Below are 23,176 nucleotides of genomic sequence, written 5' to 3'. Positions count from 1 at the left end.
TTACATTTATTAAATAGGAGCTTATAGGTATTTTTTCTGTGAATTCCCAATCTCTTCAACAGTCTCATTTTTCAAGATATATTATTCAGCGTAATATTGAATTCATCACTTTGAATGAAAGGCTATTTGAAACTTATCAGTTAAAATAATTGCTTACTAAAAATGCTTAGTTTTACAAGTTATGTAGAGCATATCAATGCCGTACATTATTGAAAAATTTTACAATTTAAGAAATGCTTTCAACTGTTAGCATATATTTTTTTTATACCTTTTCAATATTTTATCATGCGATCTACATCGTATTGTGTTATTAAAATTTCATTTCATTTACATTGGGAGTATACAATTCCTCGTTAACAATTTCCCAGCATTCATAGATTTTGCTTTTTATACATACAGCGGCAAGAAATTATTACCTTACCAGCTTTCAACTAATACAACTCTGAACAAAAAAAAAGTATACTGTATTCGAGTACGAATACTCAAGGTACTACGATTGAACATTAATTTCGATCTAAGCGTGTTTGAATCGTGATCACTCACTTTTTATTTGCTAATCTGTTGGAGGATTTGCATGTATAGGTAGGAGCCGATTGTTTTGTGTTTTGGGTTCATTTGTCTATTATACAAAAACTTGTAAAAACATTTAAAATTTATTACAATTATTTTTTTTTTAATTAAAAAAAGTACGTTGTATAACACGTTTGAGAATCTACTTTTTACAAAAATTTGATTGACTTATCGGTCTATGTCCAAGTATAAACATGTCATTGAAATGCAAGAGAAAAAAAAAAAAAAAAAAAAACTAATTTTACTCGTAAAAATTCATATACAAGACTAGATTAATAATAGATCTCAAGTTTAGCATGAAAATCAAAAGATTACTTAAAAAATTAAAATAAAAAAAGTATGTTTGAACACTCGTCATTTTCGCGGCTTCGGCTACCAACTATTATTGCGATGCAAACAACTCCAGTAACGACAAATACGTGTGCATGCATGTTATACACATTGCCTCAAAGAATGTAAAATACGATTTAAGCTTGTATTTTTTAATATTTAATCTACAATTTATATTATTTTCATTTTCTTTTTCAATTTTTTCGTGTAATTCGATTTTTCGTGTACAAAGAAGTATTTAACCCGTCGCGATGAAATATTTCATCGCGACGTCAAGACGTCTGATCACAGCCTTATAATTCAATGTCAACAATTATCGGCAGTTCGCGCAAGTGCGTGAAACTTTATGGTAGTACATCTAGGGACCGTTGTACAATATTTGATGCATAGTTTATCTTTCGAAATATACTTGCACTTAATTCAACTTTTTCATAAAAAAAAAAAAAGCTCGAGTTCCACTCAATAAAGGGTGATGACATGTGATTACTCTCTTTCGATTGGAACTCTTGACGTCTGATAGACACGTGTGATTTTCATGTCATTTACGGTCTCATTTTTTTCTCATCAATTACACTAAATAAAAACAGCAAACACATGAAATTTTGTTTGTGTATTGTTTACTCAAATTCACTTTAGCAAACAAAAGTCCTAATAGACTCGATCACATGCACAATTTACAAAGTTGAACGAACTAGGTGTGTATATAGTATAAATCGTCACGTGGTGACATTTCATTCGTCATACAATGATAAAAACTAATGGCAGTAGATTAGCCTGTGTGTTTGTTTATTAAATTGATCATATTGCGCGTAAATGCCTTAATAGCGAAATAGAGAGACAACAATACCCAAGACGATGATGACGTGACATCGCACACGAGAGTGATTATATTATGTATATTTTTTATTTCATACAACTAATGCTCCACAGTTATCACATGAAAAATCTAGTTTCTCATCTATCACGAATTTAAAAACGTGACTTGCAAGGAAACAGATTTGCGCAGCTGCAAACGACCACAAAAACGGAGTCGCTCGTTGCCTTAAATCTTGCATACAATCGGTACATTGCAATAGTAAAGTAAAAAATTAAAAAGAGGATAAAACGTTTGGGTAAAAAAAATGATTAAAAATAAATGTCAACAAAAGTTCAACAGTATTTACTGTTCTATACAAATTAATCAGTACGATTCAGTGCTTGATATATAAAAGTACATTACACATATGAAGCAAGATGACAATGAACGAACAAGTGTTAAATCGGCTCGAAGCCAGGTAATAACTTACTGGGATTCAAATTTTTTTGTAGTTTATTGGAATAATTTTTGACAATGATTTATAGCTATTTTTTCAATGTAAATTATCATGCAAACGTTTCGTTGATCAATTAAAAGTTATGAATGACTTACGAAATAATGTCTTCCTTCCCGGTGAGCTTTAATGAAAGTAAAAATTCTTGTTGCGCATTCTTTTGGACAAGGGGTACAAAATTGAAAGACAAGAACGTATTTTGCGAATAACTTTGCGTATAAAATTACTACTGTTTAAGGTATTAAAAAATCCTTCAATCTGAATTTCAGATTAACAAATTGGTACAAACGTCAGAGAAAAAAAAATTCAAAAAAGTACCTTAGTTATTTGCGTCATCAAGTCTTATTTGGATTACCTACTAACAAGATATCACAAAAGAGACTAATTCACAAATAAAAATAAGTAAGCCGATACGGCCTCGTAAAAATTAGCCATAGACAAACAAAAAAGCCAACAAAAGTGGGGCGTCAAAAATCATTCCAAAATCATTCAAATTGCATTTCTTCGCATTGTTGCGTAAAAAAAAAAAAAAACAAAAAAAAAAACAATAAAAATCAAAAGAAAGAAAAAAAAATGCATATCACCTGTTAATGATAACGTTAATTACCTAATCTGGCAATTAGCTCTACATTTCCGCAGCGTAGCGCCTAATATCTTGCCAAACATCCTTATCGACGAGCAGCCTGTCGTGGACGTTGCCGAAGGATCCGTGCGAGCTGCGACTATCGTGCGTCGATGCGTTGCTCCGCTTGATCACGCAGTCTTGTAAACTGTGATTTTGAAAAAGGCAGCCGTTGCTCCCCCGCGTCACGGGATCCTTGACAGTGTGATTCTGAGCGAGGCTACCGTTGCTCCCTCGTATCACCGCGTCCTTGAGGCTGTGGTTTTTAGAAAGGCTCCCGTTACTTCCTCTCATCGCGCATTCCTGCAGACTGTGGTTTTGGGATGAACTGAAATTTCCCTTCACCACGCCATCCTGAAAACTATGGAAAAAAAAAAAAAAAAAAAAAAAAAAAGAATAATTATTTGTACGACCAAGGGAAACAAAAAAGAAGCTATCTCACAAAATATGAGTCTCACCTGTGACCATCCCAAAGCGGTTTGGCTCGTGTCTGCGAATCGGATGGCAGCGCAAGATCAGGCTGTTCGCGCTTCAAATTGAGCCGACCCAATTGCCCGCACAGCTGTCGTCTGTTATTGTTGTTATTGTTAAGAAGAAGATGCTGCTGGGGCTGCTGTTGTTGAGCAACAGCAACGTTGGCCAAGCCGTCGACGCACAGAGAGGCAGCGTGGTCCTTGATATCGGCAATCAGCTCGAGCAGCCGGTTGGTCAGTTGCTGCTGGTTCTTTTTGGGTTGCTGCTGGTGCTGGTGATTGTAAAGATTGCTCGACGAGGAAGAAGAGGACGAGGAGCCAGCGCTGGCGGTCGCGATGACGGGCTTGCTCACCGAGCGATTACTGCCGGACGCGCACGTACGCGGAACTAGCGTAGCGCTGCCCTGGCGCAAACGGAAATACAAGATAAGCGCGCTAAGTATGCTTTTGTTCGAATAACTCGAGTCGTCGACCCAGAGTGCGAAGCTTGGGAAAACAGTCAACGTACCTGGATCGGAGGCTGGCCGGGGTTGGCTGGCGGCGAGGCTTGGGCCGTCGTTTGCAGGGTCTGCAGGTTCGCGTGCAACGACAGCGTTAGGCTCGGTAGATTCTTCGGTTGTTGCGGCGGTGGTGGTGGTGGCTGCTGCTGGAGCTTATTGGAAGTTGGCGAAGGACTAGGACGCTGCTGTTGCTGGGAGAGCGGCTCGGGTGGCCGGGGCAGTCTGCGCCTGAGCCAGGCGTGCTTGAGCGCCCGCGCGGGCGTCAATCGGCGCTCCGGGTCCCACTCGAGGCACTTCTCGATAAAGTCGAGGAAGAGCGGGTCGTCGCAGCCCTTGAGCGCGCGTTTGAGATCCTTGGATCCCGGCGGGCCCCGAAACTTACCGCGCCGCGAGAGCCCGCCGTTTAGCTCGATCGAGCCGTCCCCGTTGAAGCTCACGCCGCTGTAGCGCGGGTAGCCCTTTGTGCTGATGAACTGGCGGACGCGCTTGGACTTGTCGAGCAACCGCTGGGGTGGCATTCCCAGCAACTCGATGACGCAGGCAAGTTGGTCGGGCTCGTCCTCACCGGGCAGCAGTGGGAAACCGGTCAGGAGCTCCGCGAGGATACAGCCCAGGGACCACATGTCGATCGGCATGCCATAGCTAGCTCCGAGGATCACCTCAGGTGCCCGGTAGAAGCGCGACTGGATGTACGAGTAGAGCTTTTGGTTTTCGTAGCAGCTCGAACCAAAGTCGATCACCTGGTGGAAAAAACAACAACAACATAAATGATCAATGATTACTGACTAGCTTTCCGATAATCTATTTATCCCGGACGTTTAGTATGTAAAAATGCTGTACCTATAATATCTACTTTGAGGAATTTTTAGTACAAGATAGAAAATTTTTCCTTTTCACGGAGCACGATATTTCCCGTGAGACAAACATTAATGCATTTTATCATAAAAACAATGGTTTGACTCGCACGCCAACTCGTACTTATAATAAGTTGGTTGGCTGGAAATCAAGTGATTAAGAGAAGAAAAAAAAAAAAAAAAAAAAAAAAAAAAAATTCCCCGGAAAAGAGATGAACGTGTATTTCAACAGCCCGACGATGTCGAGTCGTATTATTAAAGTTCCATCGTAAAAGCGTCGACTCCAAGTCTTTTTCTACTTAACTTCATCAACGCAATCGATTTTCGTAAATTAGATTACTCTCCCAGCGACACCGCACGCGCCTAGATTTACGCATATACATGTTTCCTCGCTCATGTGTGTACAAGGGCTGAGGTAAAAGGCTTTTCAATCTATTAATAATCGTATTTCTAAACAAAAAAAGGGAGAGAGAGAGAGAGAGACGATGATGATTAAAAATATAACAAAGATCGTTTTCGCGGCCAAAAAAAAACAAGGAGGTAAACGACCGCCGTCACAAGATATAGGTATGTATAATAGAAAAGTCGCTCGCGATAATAAAACGATCACCTCGAATCACTCGTCGTTCTAGTTTTTCCCCTCTATATTGGTACAGGCATCACGTTTATAAACTCTCTCTCTCTCTCCTGTTCTCCCGATTTCAGGGCAAACGCATAAAAAGTAAAATCGTTCGATTAAACGAGTCCATAAAACAATACAGACTGGTTGTTTTCGTACCTGCAGGTGAACGATTCGATCCTTGCGAATGGAAGCACACGCCAAAAGGTAGCGCGTGTCCATAAAATATTTACTCGACGGAGTATACATCCGAGAGAGCAAAGGAGAGTGCAGAAGCCCATATCGAGCCGGAAGAGAATATCAGAATAGAGAGTTGCGAGAGCAAGCGAAAAAAAAAAAAAGAAGCGGCGAGTCATCGATTCGTCACGAGGCTAGGCTTTCCCGGAGGCGTTTGTCTACTTACTTCGTTTCTCTCTTCCCCCTTGTACACCTAATCATATACCTATGTACAAAATCACTCTGCGAGTGTGCGTAAAACAATAACCCGGAGACTATATGCGAACACCGAAGGTGTAAAAAAAAAAAAAAAAACAAAGTACGGGCGGATGAAGAATGAAAGCGAAAATGGGCCGATTCCAGGGGGAACGGGGGCATATACAACGTAAACACAAGCTGCACCTGTTATACCTGTTTAGTGACGGATGGGATAGGGTTTCTCTCTCTGTGTAATAAACAATGGCATAGTTTTAGCGCGTGCCGCTTTATTTCAATCTACAAATCGGTGATAAGCGCGTGAGTTCATCTTTCGTTTTGTTGTTCCGCATGGGTTTATCTATTTGATTATTTCATAATTGTTTATCTCTGGTTCCTGGTACAACCAGTTTTTTTTTTTTTTTTGTTATCAGCCGCGTAAGTGCTGTTGCCACAAAATGACCATAGTGTACATTGATTTTACGCAGAGAAAAGAATCCTTTGTATTTCAAGTGAAATGGTCGATATTGTCTGTTTCCGATTTGTAGGAGCTTAATTTATATTCAATTTATCACAAAGAGGCAAAGGGTGTACTTACTTATCGTTTATGAATAATGTAAGCCGACGTGCTTGCGCAAGAACTCGTATATACGTACACGTACGTATGTAGTACAACATATTGGTAGAAATTGAAACCGATCGTCGTGGTCGTGTCTGTTCTTGTAGGTCGTTTTATCGGTCGTGATTTTTTTTTTCGTATAGCGTCCGAGATAAATCATGATCGCACGAGTCGTAAAAGGAAATGAGATCTAATGTCAGAAAAAAAGCGTGATAAAAAAAGGCGACGTGTCGGAAAATAACGGCTCCCTCGTGCTTGCGTTTCGTACAAAAACGTTGTATTGTGCAGGAAAGAACGGAAAGCGACGATAGCGAAGGCATAAGAGATTACCGGAATATCGTCTCTGTTTCAGCGTGGCGTTGGACGCGATTCGTTAGCTGAATAGAAACTTTGTGTCATCGATACTTCGAGAAAAAGTGTCCAAAAGAGTGTTAAACGTACCTTGATGCCGCTGCGCCCCTGCTGTTTGAGCAGCACGTTTTCCGGCTTCATGTCACAGTGTATGATTTTGTTCTTGTTGAGAGCGTCGAGACACTGGAGCAGAGAAAACGAAAACTTCCTCACGAGCTGGAGACTAAAGCCCTGGAACTTGTTCTTCTTGATGAGCTCGTACAGGTTTATGCTGAGCAGTTCGAAAGTTATGCACATGTGGTTGCGAAAGGTGAACGAGTCGAACATGTGGATGACGTTCATCGTGTTGTCCTTGTCCTGCTCGCGTAGGGCCTTCAAAATGCGCACCTCCTCCTGGGCTTGGCGATGGAAACGCTCCTCGTTGCGTACCATCTTCAGGGCCACGTGCTCGTGCTTCTTGTGGTCATACGCTTTGACGACCTGGCCAAAGCTACCTTTGCCGATGACCTTGAGCACCTCGTACCTGTAGGCCACGTGGTCGTGGGTGATGTGGATGTACGAGCCCTTGTCGTTGTCGTACTCGTTGTTGTTGGCCGTCCCAATAATGCCAGGCCGTTTTTTCGCGTTCGCACCGATAAAATAGATCTGCGGGTAATTAAAAATTTCATGGTGCTCGTAGGGAGTAAGCTTGTTCATGTAGAGCTTCATCACGATGTCAGGCGTCACGAGCATCGTCTTGGGCTTCGGGCCCGTTGAGGGCTGTTGTTGTTGCTGCTGCTGGTGATGGTGGTGATGGTGATGGTGGTGATGATCGGCTGTTGACTTGCTCGAAACGAGGGGCGAACTCGACTGAGAGTTGGAGCGCGAGTGCTGCAGACTGGCGTGTGCGCTGCTACCCGTGGCAAGGTTCTGTAGGTTCTGCAGGCTGTTGTTGGCACTGGAGCTGAGACTGGGCAGCCGGCTACCAGCCAGTACAACTGTCGTCGTCGTTGTCGAGCTGATTCCTGTCGTGCCATTGATGACCGAAGCCACGTCCTGAAACTCGTGCAGCACTGCCCGACCCGGTGATGCCTCATTGTTGTGCACACCGCTAGCCTTGAGGGGCGGCAAGTGATTGGACTCGCTGCCAGAGCTGACGTACGGGTGGGCGAGAAGGTTGTGCTCCAACGAGGCGATGCCCGACAAGAGTGGGGGCGGCCTTGACAGGGGCATTCTCTGCTGTTCGGTCTGATACTGCTGCTGCTGGTCCTGGTCCCTTGACTCCTATCCTCCGTGTCGTCGCACAGTAAGAAATCTCTACATAAATTTATAAATACAGTTCAGTTATGGGGTGTTGGAAGGTATTCTCTCTTTGAGTGGTGAAAATTTGTAGGTATTATTATGACTTTATTCAATTGTAATGAATACGTTGAAATTCTGAGAATAGTATAAATTTTCTTAGTCGTTCATCAATATTGTTTCATTGCTCAACTGATGAACGACCAAGTTTCCTTGAAACTCTGTTTGATAGTATCTGATTTGAAAGTACGATTTGAGCCGCAGGTTGAGATATATAAGCTTCAAAGTCAGAGTTCTGTTACAAATAACATCTCTAAACACGATTACCGAGATTTTGATAAAATACGGTAATAATTTAATGATTCTTATGTCAAGTACTTTGGTAATAAAAGATCACGTGAATAACTTATTAATATCTCTATTTCATGATAGTTAATACATCTACATGATAATTTCAATAAAATATAATTATATAGTGCTCGAATAAATTAACCAACGTAATTTTCTGTGAAAATAAGATTATTATTACCTAGATATTTTCTACTGTGCGGTCTCGGTTGCATATTAAGATGCACGGGCCAGTCGTGTAGTATTAGCAGACGGCATCGGCAAAGCCGGCAAGAGTTCGATAACTCTTCCTCTTAGTTGCTTATCAGTGTGTACATCTTCTTTCTTCCTTTCTCTGGTTGTCTATAGTCTCTCGCACTCGCAGTGTATCTCCACGCGCTTAGTTGGACTCTGCGACGACGGTGACGGAGACAGCGACCACGAGAAGAATAACATCGGACGGCGTCGTTGGTCACGCAATATTCCCTTCCTTTTCAGTCAGATGCTTGGTTTTGCCACTATTGTCGCGTTGCTTTTCCGGAGCAACCTTCTCTCTTTGGATTATTATTATTATTATGCGATTGTTTTTGTTGTTTATTGTTGATTCGCTACAGAGCGGCAATGTTAAGGTATACGCTGCGGTCCTTCCTCGATTTTTCTCTTCTCTTGTCTTTCTCGCGTGTACTTATATGCGCGCCTCCTCTCCTCGTACCTATCGTCCTTTTCTTTTTTTATTTATCTATATGTATGGTAGACACCACTGTTGCCTGTTACTGCCGGCCCTGATGTATATTATTTATTCATCAGGACACAAAATAAGGTAGATGCATATAAATCACGTCACTGCAAAACACCACAAACTTTTTAATTAAATGTATTTCAACTGGCGAGGCAAAAGGAAAAATATGATAGGTATCGCAACTCCAGAATAAAAAGCCGAGAGCATCATGTACGTGGTGCACATTTTTTATTGCTTGCACAAGTAACTTATGAGTACTTTGGTGTTTGGCGTAGGTAGGTACACAAACTTCGTAATTAGTGACACCATACTTCTTGGTTACTCAAACGCATATTGTATCTATATGTGTTAATAATGTGTATACCTTGTACGTATAAAATACTTTCACAATTCACATCACTCGCGCACAGATACAGGGAGCACACTAGTACATTTTAGTAGGTATGGATATACCTACCTCCTACAGCTATACAACAACACTCAACACTCCATGAAGCGCAGGACGATGCTCTCGTTCTCTCACCTGTGCCTCTTTTGCCTTGTCCAGCTTAGCAGAGACTCCGGCACTGCAGATTACGATAAGAAAATTATTCACCGCAGCAATAATCATCCCGTACCTAATCAATGCCGATTACATGAAGTGGTGGTAGTCGTAACAGTGGCAACAGCCGCGGCATTAAACTTGGACGGGAATAATGGGGAACGACGCTGTCGTAGACGCGACCGACCGAGGAGACCCTTCTTCCTCGCTGCTGCTGCCGGAGCGCACATCGCGCGAACGGCAGCCCTTGCCCTTAAACAATACACCTATCTGCACCCAACACCTTCCCCGGTTCTTCCTTCAAACAGTTATGACACTTAAGACTCTGCACACTGTCCTCACAATTTATTATTGTTTTCACTCAATACATGCTACACTTATTATATTATTATTATTATTATTATGCACTTGTCTCACATCTTTTCGTTGCCTCTCCTTCCTCTCTGTCTTTATGCAACGCTGCTGACTGAATCCTTCTTTTCTTTTACTCGTTTGGTGGAGTGTCGAACTGGCGGCTCAGACTCTCTGGCTCAGAGACTTGCGAGATTCGGGGGCGGGGAGTGCGAGGGGCGGAAATAAAGAGAGAGAGAGCACACACACACACATAAATGGCATAGGTGGCAGCACAAATCACTAACAAATGGCCTGTGCCGTACGCGCTCAAAACTTAAAAATTGTCAACACCATAAACAAGATTAACAATTAGTTTTATTTTAAATCAATTACAACCGTATCTTGTAACAGTTGTGGTTCATGCTTTTTTGTATAATGCATCTTAAATTAATTAAAATAATTAATGTTTTTAATGACTAATACTGTATTACATACAAATAATTATAAAAACAATGTAGATGAAGCAAAATATCGAGTATTGAAAATATTATCACGGCCGGATCATACATTTTTTAAAGCGTACTTAAATGCCATTAAAAAAAATATGCAAATGAGTGTTGCAGACGTTGCAGTATTATTCCATCAAACATGCGCACTGCTTGAAAAATAAAAAACCCACGACTCGAGATTTAGAAAAGAGTTCAGCTTTTGCGATAGAGGGGGGATCGAGAGAAAAGAAGAGGAAAAAGAAAGAACTCTCAAAGAGCCATCCACGAAGTGGACTGCATGGTGGAGGTGGACACGGACATAGCAAAATCTCCACGAGCTAGCAATGTGTGTGCGCAGTACATCTGGCTGATCTGGCTTGTGAAATGATAGATTCGTTCACCTTACAATCCAGGGACGGTCGGGGACGGTGTGAGCGAGTCGGAGACGAAAGTGAACAAGTGCTCTTCTCCGATCGTCCCTGATCGTCCCTGACCGTACGCGATGCGCAGTTGTACACGTTAGGTTAGATTAATGCAAAAAGTAAACAAACTTGTTTGTATTTGCACTTCTTTATTTACAAACTATTGTTTACATACAGCATTAATCTAACCTAACGTGTACAACTGCGCATCGCGTACGGTCAGGGACGATCGCGGACGATCGGAGAAGAGCACTTGTTCACTTTCGTCTCCGACTCGCTCACACCGTCCCCGACCGTCCCTGGATTGTAAGGTGAACGAATCTGATGATGTGCGTCGTTCTCTGTGCGCGTGCAGTGCACTTTTCGCTTCGGCGCATTTGTTTTGCTTTGTGTTTTGGTCGTAGCCTGGCTTCTTGTTTTGTCTCTCAGATTCGGAGATTTCGGAGTTCGGAGTCACCACTTGCCAGCACGGAAACTAACGTCACAGTCACTTAAGTATTGCAGGTTGTGAACTCGTAACTCTCGCAAGTAATTATCGTGTATACGAATAACATTCAGTCGTGATTCGTTAATTGTTGTGTACTTACCTACCTGTGTATACGCATAACAGTATTTTGTTTTTCAACTCAGCTGACAAAACATCATAAGTATATTGGACTTGCTAATGGTGGCGTTTCGCTCCGCCGTTGGCTTGGGAAAGTGCATTGTATGGCGATCTGACAGGAGACGCTGGTCTTTTTGGAACAACGACAAGGGGACGTGTATTTAAATCAGGAGAGTAGCTTTGATTTTAAAAAAACGAGAACACTGAACAAAATGAATATAGTCAAAGAAAGGCCTTTCAAGGAAAGACGCTCTTTTGGTAAGTTTTTTGAGTTGACGAACGATGCTGCATGACAATCGCATCTGGCTTATGGTTTTTTTTCATTGTTTATTCACTTACTCGCATTATGTCACCGACATGTGCCCTTACAGATCAACGAGTCGCTGATGTTCAACAGATCAGAGAAAAGCATCCCAACAAAGTACCCATCATTGTTGAACGATATTCTGTGGAAAAGCAACTGCCATTGCTTGACAAAACTAAGTATTTGGTACCTGATCATTTGTCAGTTGCAGAACTCATTAAAATAATTAGGTAATGGTTTTTATAAATTCAATTACGATACAAGTATTAATTTGTGTAGACAACCTTAAGTAAATTTATCAATCTTTCGTAGGAGGCGGCTACAACTTTCTCCGACACAGGCTTTTTTTCTTCTGGTAAATCAGAGGAGCTTAATCAGCGGAAGCACAACAATGGCTCAGCTCTACCAGCGTGAAAAAGACGAGGATGGATTTTTGTACATGGTATTCGCGAGCCAAGAAGTCTTTGGTTAGTGATCAAAATTTAGCACGTAGGTTAAAATTCTCTCATTACGTATAAGTTTTCTTGGGTGAAGATGCGAGGCAATCTATAAATATTTCGTCTTAAATAGTAATGTCGATAATTTACGAAAAAGGCATCTCAAATTTACTTAACATTATAAAAAAAAGTTTATACGTATACAAAATAATATAAAATATATTCTTTTTTTTTCAAAGAGTATAGTACCATTAGACTTAAATGTACAATAAAAAAAATGTAACTCTAAGAGATCACCATTTCATATGTCTTCAACTTTATTTGTTAATTTTGTATTTATGTAATTATTATTCTGTACTATTAAGCAAAAGACATGTGCAATGCTCTAATTACAAACGGAGACACTTCTTTTATTCTACACAGAGACAAGACCCTGAGTATTTCTTCAGTCTTGCCCTTTCTTTCAAGAATATGTGTACTCTGATTGATCTGTATTAAATGACCTGTAGTTGATTGGCTGTGTGTATTATTCTAAAATAGTTAAGTAAATGTACTAGCAACTTTATTTACAAAATACATTAACAAATGTGTCTTTTATAATAATTTTTTTGTTTTTCTATTCCAACACTCCTGATATTATATTATACAGGTTTTTCCTGTATTGAATTATCCCTTATCTTATTGGAGAGTCAATCCTTTTTTCCTCTATGTTTACATTATATAAAAACACAACATTCCTTTAAATGCTCGAATATTACTTGCATATACTGATTTCCTGTCAGTCTGATGGTATAAAAATGCAAGAACTTGTTTGTAATCCATCAACGGCCGTGGGTTTGAATCTCGATCTTTATTAAGGTGTGATGTAAACAAAAACAAGTTTTAAAAGCCGTGTATGGAAATAAATAAATGTGTACTTATCTACTATATTCAATAATGTTCGTGATAACACTGATAACACTCTGCTTTTGTCCGTGATAACGACAACGATTTCTTGTAGTATTGTGTACACATGACTTTACGACTATAATAATTATTGATTATCTAGTATGATATGTTTACCCAATTGCATGATATTGTATAAATTAAAAAATGTATTAAATTATGAATAGGCCTGGATATGTTTAACATGTATCACTGAATCCTAGCTACCGTGTTACTCGATGTTATTAACATTTTTAAGCGTTTGTTAAATGAAATGTAGAAATATACTAATAAGCGTTTGATAAATTACCAAATCCATTTGTTATGAACTAATTCACCAGCTCTATTATTATACCTACAAACATATACTGTCGTGTAAAATTTATTACTGCATTGGGCAAACAACAATTTCGATAGTTTTGATTTTTGGGCTTACATCCGTATCGGAAGTGTTTAAAAAAAATGTACGTACGAGTACATCACTGAGGTTAACAACTTTTCTCGATTACGCACAATCGTCAAATTTTCAAAGATACGTGCTAAACGTACGTACCGCTAATATATTGCGCAATTTCCGTACATTTATCAATTTTGAACTATCAGGTCTTCAATATTTAAATGTAATACTAATGTCATTTAAATTCAAAATTATTTTTATTCCGAGCCATAGTATAATAATTTCAATTTAAACGGTTTACTGGTACTAAAGTATATATGATTTGCCTTCAGGGGAGAAGTATACCTAAAATATACATGCCCAATTCACTCACATTTCTGTTGTTGTGTTGTTCAACGAACTGTTTTATTTGTATTTCTTCATTTTGTAATTCAACGGTATGGACTTCGGCAAATAATTCGAGGGGAAGTTTGTAGGTACAGCGCAATTATGGGCGGTAAAAAAAAAAATAATTGAATATTATTTAAGTGTAAAATTTATGGCTGTCAAGAGATAACTTATATGATTTGCAAAGAGACAAAAGCTAATCGCATTTACACTTGCTGGTGAGGTCTTTTTTTTTTGTATTGCGCATTCCGCATCTATACGCGATTGCACCATTTTTTTTGCAAAACGTACCGGTTGATTAGCAATAATAAAAAAAAATTTTGTGTTTATAATTTAAGTAGTTTTAATCTATATACCAGAGTAAGTATCTATACTTTTGATGATACATTCGACGAATCTGAAAAAAGAATTGTCTTTTGTAATGATTTTCTCATTTTTTCATTCCATCGCTCGTTATATCTTGGATAGAAAGATTAAATGACGCAAAAAAAAAAAAAAAAAAAAAAACTGATAAATGTGGAAAAACGCGCGCAATGTAATTATAACTGATAACTTAATTTCTAATATGAAAATTCGTACACTAGGTGAAAGAATAAAAGTAAATTTAAAATCTGTGTCGCAAACGAGCGTAAAAGAAAAAGTGTGCAAATCGATTGAAAATTAAAAAAAAAAAAATTAATATTTCACCTATACTTTGACGAAAAAAAAATAGTGACTATATTGTCTCGCTCCGCGTAAAAGTATATTTTTATTCGGTACACGGTTGATCAGAAAAATCGTATGTTTACCATGCAAAGACACCGGTGTACGGGTGCAAAATAACAAACAAGCCTAATATTATATATCTCATGTTGGTCATAATATCATCGTATTGTTGTGTATACCTCGGACTCTCGGGAGATGTCATACATTTTTACACTGCTATAAATCCCAAAGTTAATTTTAACTCGAAGATGATTTTTTTTTCTTTTATGCATGATTTTTTTTTTTTTTTTTTTTTTTTTTTCTTCAATCTACATGTGAAAATAGCTGAAAACAAGAGGATATTATCAGATACCTTCGTGGTACGTAAGTATATGGGATCGAGAGGAAAAGGGTGCATAAAGTGAGGAGGCAATATATATATTATATATATAAGGTATGTCCGAGAGGGCAGGCCAATATACAAGAGAGGAAGAGAAAAGTGGTCGACAGGTAGAGTATATAGGCAGGGCAGGACACGAGGGCAGGGGCATTGAGGTACACATACACATACACACACACACAGAAGTAGTCAGGCAGGGGCAGGGCAGGGCGGTCAGGTAAAGGCGGCGTCGGCGGTAGCTGGCCCTCTCTCTCTCGCCCTGATTAACTGGGACTATATACCAAGAGCAGCTAGCTACCGCACCCCTCCGTTTCTCGTTCTTTTTCTCCTTCTGGTCCGTCCTCCTCCTCCTCCTCCTTCCGAAAGAGCAAAGGCTCACCGTCGCCGCGTCAGCGAAGGCTGCGGCAGTTGCTCGCCGTAAGCTCCACTCCAGGTATATAAAGCGCTGCCGCGTCCGCGATCGGGTACACACACACACATATTTATACCCCCATGTATGTTATATACACCAGCGGTGGTGCCGTGTCAAGGAGCAAAGGCATCACCTACTCGACAGCCCCTCTTATTCCTCAATTTGCTAATTCTGTTCTTCTTCGATCAAAGTGCATTGTTTCCTGATTATACACAATTTTTTAATCACCCAAAACACACGTCTCTGTCTGTGATACACTTGCACACGCATCCACGCTGTTGTTGCTGTTCTCGTTTTGTAAGTACATCATTATGCACATAAATAAATATCATGGGTATAAAAAAATCGGTATGGAGATCGGTATGGATCGGTAATACACGTACAGTACTTGTTCATATAAATTACGATGCTATACATTATATACGTGTTTTCCTGTCCATTCACACCTGCGCGCTCCTGCATTGTTGTTGACTTTTTTTGTATCCGGCCCTATTATAACGGAGCTGCAGAAGCTGCTTCTCCTCCTCTCTTTCTGTATATAACAGTGTGCGCACGTGATTCATCGACCGATTGATTGCGGTATATAAAAAAAAAAAAACGCGGCGCTGCTCATTCATCCGATTCATATTATGCGTGTACTATATGTATACAAATACAACCCCTTCTTCACAACGAACCTTTAGGAAATAATACTTATTAGTAAAACCGAGTCCGTGGAAAGTTACATGTACATGCCTATGAAAGTCTACAATGTATAGATCCCCTGGCGATTAAAATGTTTGAATGAGAGAGAAAAAAAGAGGTGCGCTCGGCGCGATTCGCTTGCGTCAAAAATTGCGAAAACGCGAGCAGAGAGTTAACATGCACACACACACACACACACACAAGTTGTAAACATGCATTTTACAATACATGTTAGAGTCAAGAGAGCCAAGCGGCAGCTGCAGCATGTATATAGGCAAAGAGAAGGAGTGCATCAAGCATAGCAGGAGCAGGTATAATATATATAGAAAAGTCAAGAGAGGCACGAGGGGAACAAGTGTAGCACCTTTGAAGAAACAGGTAGCCTCGCGGTAGCTGTGGGGAAGGATGAAAAAGGGGAAAGAATATACATGTATACACGATGAACGAGAGCAGAAAGAGAGAGAGAGAGAGATGAGATGGTACAACATAAAGTGTAACGCATAGCTTTAAATTCCGAAAGGTCAGCATCTGCTGCCTCGCCTCTCTCGCGCCCTGCTCTTGCAGCAGCATCGTACTCTCTCTGCACTCGTTTCGACACCAACGCCACCCTAGAGCCCGAGAAAAATTAAATATTCAATAAACAAATTGATGGAATCGACGTAAAAAAAAAACTGCTCTTTTCAGAAATGCAATTAGTAAAAACTGCTCCTTTCTATTTATTTAATTAATGCAAATTAAAGTGCCCGGTAACAGGCAATACTTCGCGAGTCATTATAAACCTAATAATATATCAATATTTAAAAGAAATTTTTATTAGAAAAAACTGCTCTTAGGGCGCTTCAAATTGCTCTATGATTTAATTGCAAAGTAATTAATATCAATAAAATATGAAATAACAAATAGCTTGGGTGAACCAATGGTAGATAGGAGTTTTTGTTGCTGTGAGTTGGCTACTCTTGGTTACTTGTACTTGGGACTCGGGGAACGCGTCGTCTGCCAAACTGGCACCATCAGCCACCAGTAGTTCTCATTGTATTATATATCTCATAAAATTTATATTTTTTAAGGTATAAGTATTTAAAGTCAAACAGTGAGGAAAAATAATACGTAACAAAAAAATTTTCTAACCCACTTCAAAACGATTATGATTCCAATGTAGAATTCTTTCGTTAACATCCGTAGATAAATGAAAAAGAAGGATAATGAGCCATGTGTAATTTTATAATTATTATTTTATGATCATGTATGAATGCACACATTACACAATGTGCAGCAAGTACAATTGCAACTGTACAAATACATAATTATGGACTCTTACGATAACATTTCATGAATCATACAAATGTATTTACATTAAAAATTAATTACTATAAAGTGTTAACAAGGAAGATGGAAACAAATACCTACATTTATTTTATCTTAGAACTTGGTGTGTCCACACTACTTGTGAAAGTTCGTTATATCGTACAAAATGCATTAAATGATATCACTTGGCAGTTTTTACTAATTGCATTTCTGAAAAGAGCAGTTTTTAATACGTCGATTCCATCAGTTTGTTTATTGAATATTTAATTTTTCTCGGACTAGGGTGGCGTTGGTGTTTCGACCACGTTACATTTAGGTATATATACGTACTACACGTATGTATCTATGTATACGCAAGGGGCGAAGGAGAAGAGGAGGAGAGCGAAAGAATGCACCTGGGTGGAGTAGGTATACCTACCTGCCTACCTATAAAGGATATGCTATATACATAGGATAGAGAGTTATAGCTCCAGGTAGCCGATCCGCGCGCGCTTTCGCTGTTACACGGGTGCATTGGTATATTACTCTCTGTTCCGCTCTCTTCTCTCCCCCTGTATACATTCCCTATCTTCTTATTCTATTCTTCGCTGACTCTTTCCTGGCTACCTGCCAGCACCGCGCAATCTCCTCCTCTTCCTCTGATCATCCTCGTCTTCTTCTTCTTATATGCTGCTCCCTCGTATGTTTATGTATATAAATGTGGGGTTCCCCCTTTTTTTTTTTTACAATGTCATGATTGAGTTAAATAAACGCACGTTCCCGCTCTTATGCCGATCTGACGGTTACCGATCATGCATCGTCTCGATCCTCGCGTTTAGATCGTCCTCGTCGGTTTATACTTATTTAATATAAGGAGCGTTTTCCCTAATAATTAAGTACTACTCGTACATCCGCACAATTGTGGCGCATCATGGCTCGGTCTGCTCTTTGTATCATTTTCCCGAAACTCGAACCGATTTTTCTAAATCCTTGAAAAAAAAAAAAAAATTAATGAATATGTTTTTCTCTCTCACAACGCGTCTCGATCGATGAATCGTTAGGTACATATGTTGCCGATTTTGAAATTCAGTTGGCCAAGAACCGTAGAAAATGCGCGCACGGAAACCGGTAGAAATAGACCAAAGAGCAGCCGCTCGCCTCTCGCGCTACCTACATATATATACTTATGCGGCGAAAAAAAATCAGAGCAGAGAGCGAGAATAGCAAAAGAGGCATCGTGTGTGTGTTAAGTTCGATGAACGGATGTATATGCATGCAAGTACACGACGATGGGGGATCGCGAGCATCGACGTGGAGCGTGCAGGTATACGTATACAGGGGGGGGGGGGCACAGGTGGTGTTGCCTAAGCGCCTACCTGGGTAACACATACAGGTATACATAACTTGCATCCGTTGCTTACGCGCGGCCTCCCGATCTCGCGATCCCCCACCTCCGCCTACATTCTCTCTCTCTCTCTCTCTATTATCTCTTTCCATCTTAATACGTCGTGTGCATGGTGCGCCGTGTGTGCAGGAGGCAGTGCACGCCAGCAGAAGCAGCAGCCACGAGCGTCATTTACGATTTACAGTTGTCGGGATGTGTGTATCTGTTTTATTTTTAGCCGGGAGAAATAAAGGTATAAGAGAGATGAGTGTAGGGGGTCGAGAGTGAGCTGGTGCGCTTACGGTAGCACACACACGATTTTATTTGTTTTTCCTTATTTATTTATTTATTTTTTCTTTTAACATTATTAAAGTATCTCTTATTTTTAATTAACTTATTTATTTATTTATTTTATTTTATTTTATTTTTTTTTTAAGGAAAAGACGGTGGAGAGGCATAAAAAAAAAAAAAAAAAGAAGAGGAAAACGATCGAAACAACACGATCCCAGGAGAGTCGAGTGAGACATGGAGAGGGACGAGGAGTTAAAGAAGCAGCGCGAGAAGGTCGTCGCTGCTGCCGCTCATCATCACCATCAACAGCAGGAGAAGCAAGTGAATTTGCATTGTGCTCCGAAAAGTAATCGTCGCAGCCAACAGCAGCAGCGGTTAGCTGCCAGCCACGAAGACAACAACAGCGAGGAGGAGGACGAGGAGGAGCACGAGGAGGAAGAGGATAATGAGGAAGAAGAGGAAGAAGACGAGGAACAAGAACCCACAGACACGGAGGTATGTATACATACGCCTATTATAAGTAGTGTACTGCTCTCTTTCTCTCTCCCTCTCGTTCTCTATAATAGCTACTCGTCTTATCTCTCTCTCTCTCTTCGAACCTACCTGCTCCATTTTTTTTTTTTTTTTTTTTTTTTTTTTTCTAATTGGCTCGGTTACGTCGCACATTGACTATTTTATCTATTCACCATTAACTACTTGTACCCACTATCTGGCTCTTTTTTCTTCCAATTCTATTACACACATACCTGGCTATAGCAACTAGTGTGATACTGTTTTAATGTAGTGACTTTGATTTTTTTCCATTCCTTTGTTCTTCAGAAAGAGCCAAAGCCTATTGTTGACGGCAAATTAAAGGGCTGCAGTGATAACAAACCAAATGACAATAAGCCTGATATGCACAATATCGGGGTAAGAGACTACAGATCGCTCAGGAGGCATCACATCGGCTTGGATTTGCAAAACAGTAATTTGGAGAATGCTCAGGACTTGGAAATGACGGAACACAAATTGAAAAAGGAAGTAACTGGTGTTGAACACTACACAGCGGCTGCCGCCGTGGCAGCTGCGGGTATGATACATCATCACCTTCAGGCTGGCATTGACCACATGAGAGGGAATGCTGGTGCTGATATGGAGGTAAACTTTTCAATGAAAGTGTTTACCTATTTCAAACTTTTTTTTTAACATCGCGTTTTTCTTTGTTTTTCAGATGAAAATTTCCAGGGACGGACGAAATTCTTGCTTAGGCTTAGGCTTGTCGCTCGAACTTTGCGTTGTCTGTGGAGATAGAGCTAGTGGCCGACACTACGGAGCAATCAGTTGTGAAGGTTGTAAAGGTTTCTTCAAAAGGAGTATTCGCAAGCAACTTGGTTACCAATGTCGAGGGAGTAAAAGCTGCGAAGTCACGAAACACCACAGGAACAGATGTCAGTACTGCAGGCTGCAAAAGTGCCTTGCAATGGGAATGAGAAGTGACTGTAAGTCATCTTTAAAGAAAATTTTTCCCATTTTTTTTTTATAAAAAAAATTTCACTCAAATAAGTATATAATTGTTGATCTGTAATCATCATCTTTACAGCTGTTCAGCATGAAAGGAAGCCCGTTTTAGGGACTAATGAATCCGGAACTAGTGGGAAAAATAGTGGTAATCGCGGCGCGCGTGTCAAGCCCGAAGTCCCACAGCCCATCATTATTGAAACCACACCAACATTACCTACACCTGCCTGGGAGCAGCAGCAACAGCAGCATCAGCAGCCGGAAAGCCCCAGTATGGAAGACCACCACAGCAGTGATAGTGATCTCAGTGATGCCTTGACGTTGGCACGCGAACGGCTTCTCATTTCTCATGCTTTAGATAACATGGCAAAATTAATAGCTGGAGATGTAAGTAAATACTAATTTTTTCGAAGAAGCGAGTATAGCGTTAGTTTTCACTTCAATTTGTAAAACTGAAAAAAAAAAAAATGTTTTTAGAGCATCAATGGTACTGGTGATAACGAAGCGGACGAAGAATTGAATTGTGGTCAGCTTCTATTTGACAAGCACATGCATTTCGAATTAAGAGCGCCTAGTCCAGCTCCTGCATACTTATCGATACACTACATCTGTGAAAGTGCAGCGAGATTGCTGTTCTTATCAGTGCACTGGGCAAGAGGAATACCGGTCTTTCAGTCACTTCCGTTAGTATATTCCTTCAATTCACTCAGAGAAAATAATATGTCGGCAACGATCTTTCACGTCTTCATTATATTACAGTTCAGAAGTACAAACGACGTTGGTGCGTAGTTCGTGGGGACAATTATTTACCCTTGGCTTGGCACAGTGTGCTTACACTCTATCTCTTCCCAGTATTCTCACTTGGATCATAAATCATCTTCAAACAAACATAGCACAAGAGAAAATGTCGGCAAACAAAATAAAGTCCGTGACAGAACATATTTTTCGCTTACAAGACTGTGTCAGTTCGCTTCATAGACTGCAAGTAGATTCTATCGAATATGCGTACCTTAAGGCCTTAACGCTTTTCAGTGCAGGTAATAAAAACTTGGCAGTCGAATGACAAGGAAAACTCATTCCTTAAACACACACGTTTATTTAATGGTAAAAATATTTTCAGACAATGTTCTCGACGGACAGTGGCACAGACGCGTTCAAGCACTACAAGAGGTTGCCTGGACGGAGTTGCAACAGAGAGTAGGTGCCGAACGGTTACCAAGACTGTTATTGCGATTAGCGCCGCTGCGCTCTATAAATCCACGAATACTGGAAGATCTCTTCTTCGCGGGACTGATTGGTCGCGTGAGCGTAGCCAGTGTAGTGCCTTACATACTTACCATGCAAGACTGCTGCAAGATGGAGCCTGAGAGTCAGATGAGAGGATGACAATAGCAATGGGACCTGTATTTTATCAAAGCTTAAAATCTTATTACGAGATAACATAATTGTGACAATAAGTACACGCGCGTTTGGTACTTTTTGTTCCAATGAGGCGTCCAAATACGTGATTATTAATTACTTTTAACCGTAAGCGTATTGCATGTAATATGAAAGATAAGAGTTGTATTATTAACTTTATATGAATTAATTTCAGTATTTCATAGGACTTTTGCAATTTACGGTGTTTGTGCTCGCAACTGTTGGTGCAAATACTTTTCACAGTTTTCAAAAAAGAAGTAAAAGAAAGAGAATTAATTATACAACGTTGATATTTACGAGAAAGGAATAATTGTTTGCGTTTTTTAAGAGAAATTATTGTTTTTTTTTTTTTTTTTCAAGAGACTGGTTCTACTATATGCAATCTGGAAAATGTTTGAGTAGGGATAGTTGCAATGTAAATATACAATTATTATACGTGCCTAAAAAATAAAAAAATACTTATATATAAATATATATATTTATACAACGGCGATGTGATTTTGTAATTACTTTACTGAAGACTATGAAGAATAAAAATTTATTATAGTTACACGATTCTTTGTTTATTACTTAATACGGAACATCTATCTTGAATTTTCATGTGTATGTACTTATTTTACCAGTCATTTGTTTCAGCGAAACAACGTTGGGAAACATCGATGTAAAAAGTGCGGTTAGTTTGCAAACAAACTTTAAAGTTTTGTTGAATGTTGTGAAAAAAAAAAAAAAAAAAAAAAAAAAAAAAAATGGACAAATCCGTAAATACGGACGCCGTTGTATATACGGGAAATAAAAGTAAAGCCAGTAAAACGCAAGAGGCGAATGCCCAAACCGACGATAAGTTGAGACTCGATGGCACGTCGTTAATCAAAATAATACAAGAATTGGAAAAGGGTGTGCACTTCATCAAGTGTAGTTTGGAAAAGGTATCGACGCCCACGACGAATCTCGAGTACCAAAAAGACGTTTACTCGTTAATAAAAGATTTGTTTCTGCAGATCGCCGAAGCGATTATGTTAATCCAAAAGAAGCTAATGTACATTACCGGTGAGCCCGACCAAGGTATATATGTAACATCGTAACGGCCCCAAGCTAAAATCGCGCATTTTTTCACTCGTTCCCCACAGCTGAGTTACAATGTCAGTGTCCGGAAAAAAACCCCGATTGGCCAACGATCGATGCGACGACGCAAACCGACGACGAACCAACTGCAACGTCGAATCCCAATAGTCTTGGAGAGCCGGCAGATGTGAACATAAAAGTCGTAAAAAAAGCCTACAC

The 23,176-nt window shown here is 39.9% G+C and overlaps 3 protein-coding genes across 6 annotated transcripts; 2 read left to right on the top strand and 1 right to left on the bottom strand.

Moving 5' to 3' along the window:
• Positions 1 to 1,285: 1,285 nt before the first annotated feature.
• LOC106640079 (uncharacterized) lies at positions 1,286 to 10,057 on the bottom strand. Its single transcript, XM_089589168.1, has 6 exons — positions 9,962 to 10,057; positions 8,467 to 9,842; positions 6,750 to 7,955; positions 3,814 to 4,545; positions 3,291 to 3,709; positions 1,286 to 3,193 (listed from the first exon to the last, which is right to left on the bottom strand). The coding sequence occupies exons 3-6, from the start codon at positions 7,869 to 7,871 to the stop codon at positions 2,836 to 2,838; spliced, it is 2,631 nt and encodes an 876-aa protein (XP_089445294.1). The 5' UTR covers positions 7,872 to 7,955; positions 8,467 to 9,842; positions 9,962 to 10,057; the 3' UTR covers positions 1,286 to 2,835.
• A 1,069-nt stretch (positions 10,058 to 11,126) lies between these two features.
• Positions 11,127 to 12,735, top strand: LOC106637842 (microtubule-associated protein 1 light chain 3 alpha). 4 transcript variants are annotated; one of them, XM_014350829.2, is made up of 4 exons: positions 11,127 to 11,291; positions 11,418 to 11,649; positions 11,763 to 11,925; positions 12,008 to 12,735. In XM_014350829.2, exons 2-4 carry the CDS (start codon positions 11,604 to 11,606, stop codon positions 12,165 to 12,167), a joined length of 369 nt encoding a protein of 122 aa, XP_014206315.1. In that variant the 5' UTR covers positions 11,127 to 11,291; positions 11,418 to 11,603; the 3' UTR covers positions 12,168 to 12,735. The 4 variants fall into 4 exon arrangements, with proteins under 4 accessions (XP_014206315.1, XP_014206299.1, XP_014206307.1 ...); XM_014350813.2 differs by having other exon boundaries at positions 11,127 to 11,315; XM_014350821.2 differs by having other exon boundaries at positions 11,127 to 11,315; positions 11,398 to 11,649.
• A 2,587-nt stretch (positions 12,736 to 15,322) lies between these two features.
• Positions 15,323 to 22,216, top strand: LOC106637768 (orphan steroid hormone receptor 2). Its single transcript, XM_014350697.2, has 8 exons — positions 15,323 to 15,633; positions 19,126 to 19,474; positions 19,799 to 20,116; positions 20,190 to 20,457; positions 20,559 to 20,863; positions 20,954 to 21,159; positions 21,236 to 21,513; positions 21,597 to 22,216. The coding sequence occupies exons 2-8, from the start codon at positions 19,214 to 19,216 to the stop codon at positions 21,860 to 21,862; spliced, it is 1,902 nt and encodes a 633-aa protein (XP_014206183.2). The 5' UTR covers positions 15,323 to 15,633; positions 19,126 to 19,213; the 3' UTR covers positions 21,863 to 22,216.
• The last annotated feature ends 960 nt before the right edge of the window (positions 22,217 to 23,176 follow it).

Source organism: Copidosoma floridanum, unplaced genomic scaffold (genome assembly GCF_036245765.1).
Source record: "Copidosoma floridanum isolate Cflo_tuat_1 unplaced genomic scaffold, Cflo_Japanese_pri ptg000007l, whole genome shotgun sequence".
NCBI lineage: Eukaryota > Metazoa > Arthropoda > Insecta > Hymenoptera > Encyrtidae > Copidosoma > Copidosoma floridanum.
This window is presented reverse-complemented; position numbering and strand designations above follow the sequence as displayed.

Excerpts from the sequence above, each read along its gene's own strand:
- LOC106640079 (XM_089589168.1), bottom strand. The coding sequence starts at position 7,871 with ATGCCCCTGTCAAGGCCGCCCCCACTCTTGTCGGGCATCGCCTCGTTG. Across the intron at positions 4,546-6,749 it reads AGGGGCGCAGCGGCATCAAG|GTGATCGACTTTGGTTCGAG; the intron begins GTACGTTTAACA and ends TTTTTCCACCAG. Across the intron at positions 3,710-3,813 it reads CCGGCCAGCCTCCGATCCAG|GGCAGCGCTACGCTAGTTCC; the intron begins GTACGTTGACTG and ends CGTTTGCGCCAG.
- LOC106637842 (XM_014350829.2), top strand. The coding sequence starts at position 11,604 with ATGAATATAGTCAAAGAAAGGCCTTTCAAGGAAAGACGCTCTTTTG. Across the intron at positions 11,650-11,762 it reads CAAGGAAAGACGCTCTTTTG|ATCAACGAGTCGCTGATGTT; the intron begins GTAAGTTTTTTG and ends GTGCCCTTACAG. Across the intron at positions 11,926-12,007 it reads GAACTCATTAAAATAATTAG|GAGGCGGCTACAACTTTCTC; the intron begins GTAATGGTTTTT and ends AATCTTTCGTAG.
- LOC106637768 (XM_014350697.2), top strand. The coding sequence starts at position 19,214 with ATGGAGAGGGACGAGGAGTTAAAGAAGCAGCGCGAGAAGGTCGTCGCT. Across the intron at positions 20,864-20,953 it reads CAAAATTAATAGCTGGAGAT|AGCATCAATGGTACTGGTGA; the intron begins GTAAGTAAATAC and ends AAATGTTTTTAG. Across the intron at positions 21,160-21,235 it reads CCGGTCTTTCAGTCACTTCC|TTCAGAAGTACAAACGACGT; the intron begins GTTAGTATATTC and ends ATTATATTACAG.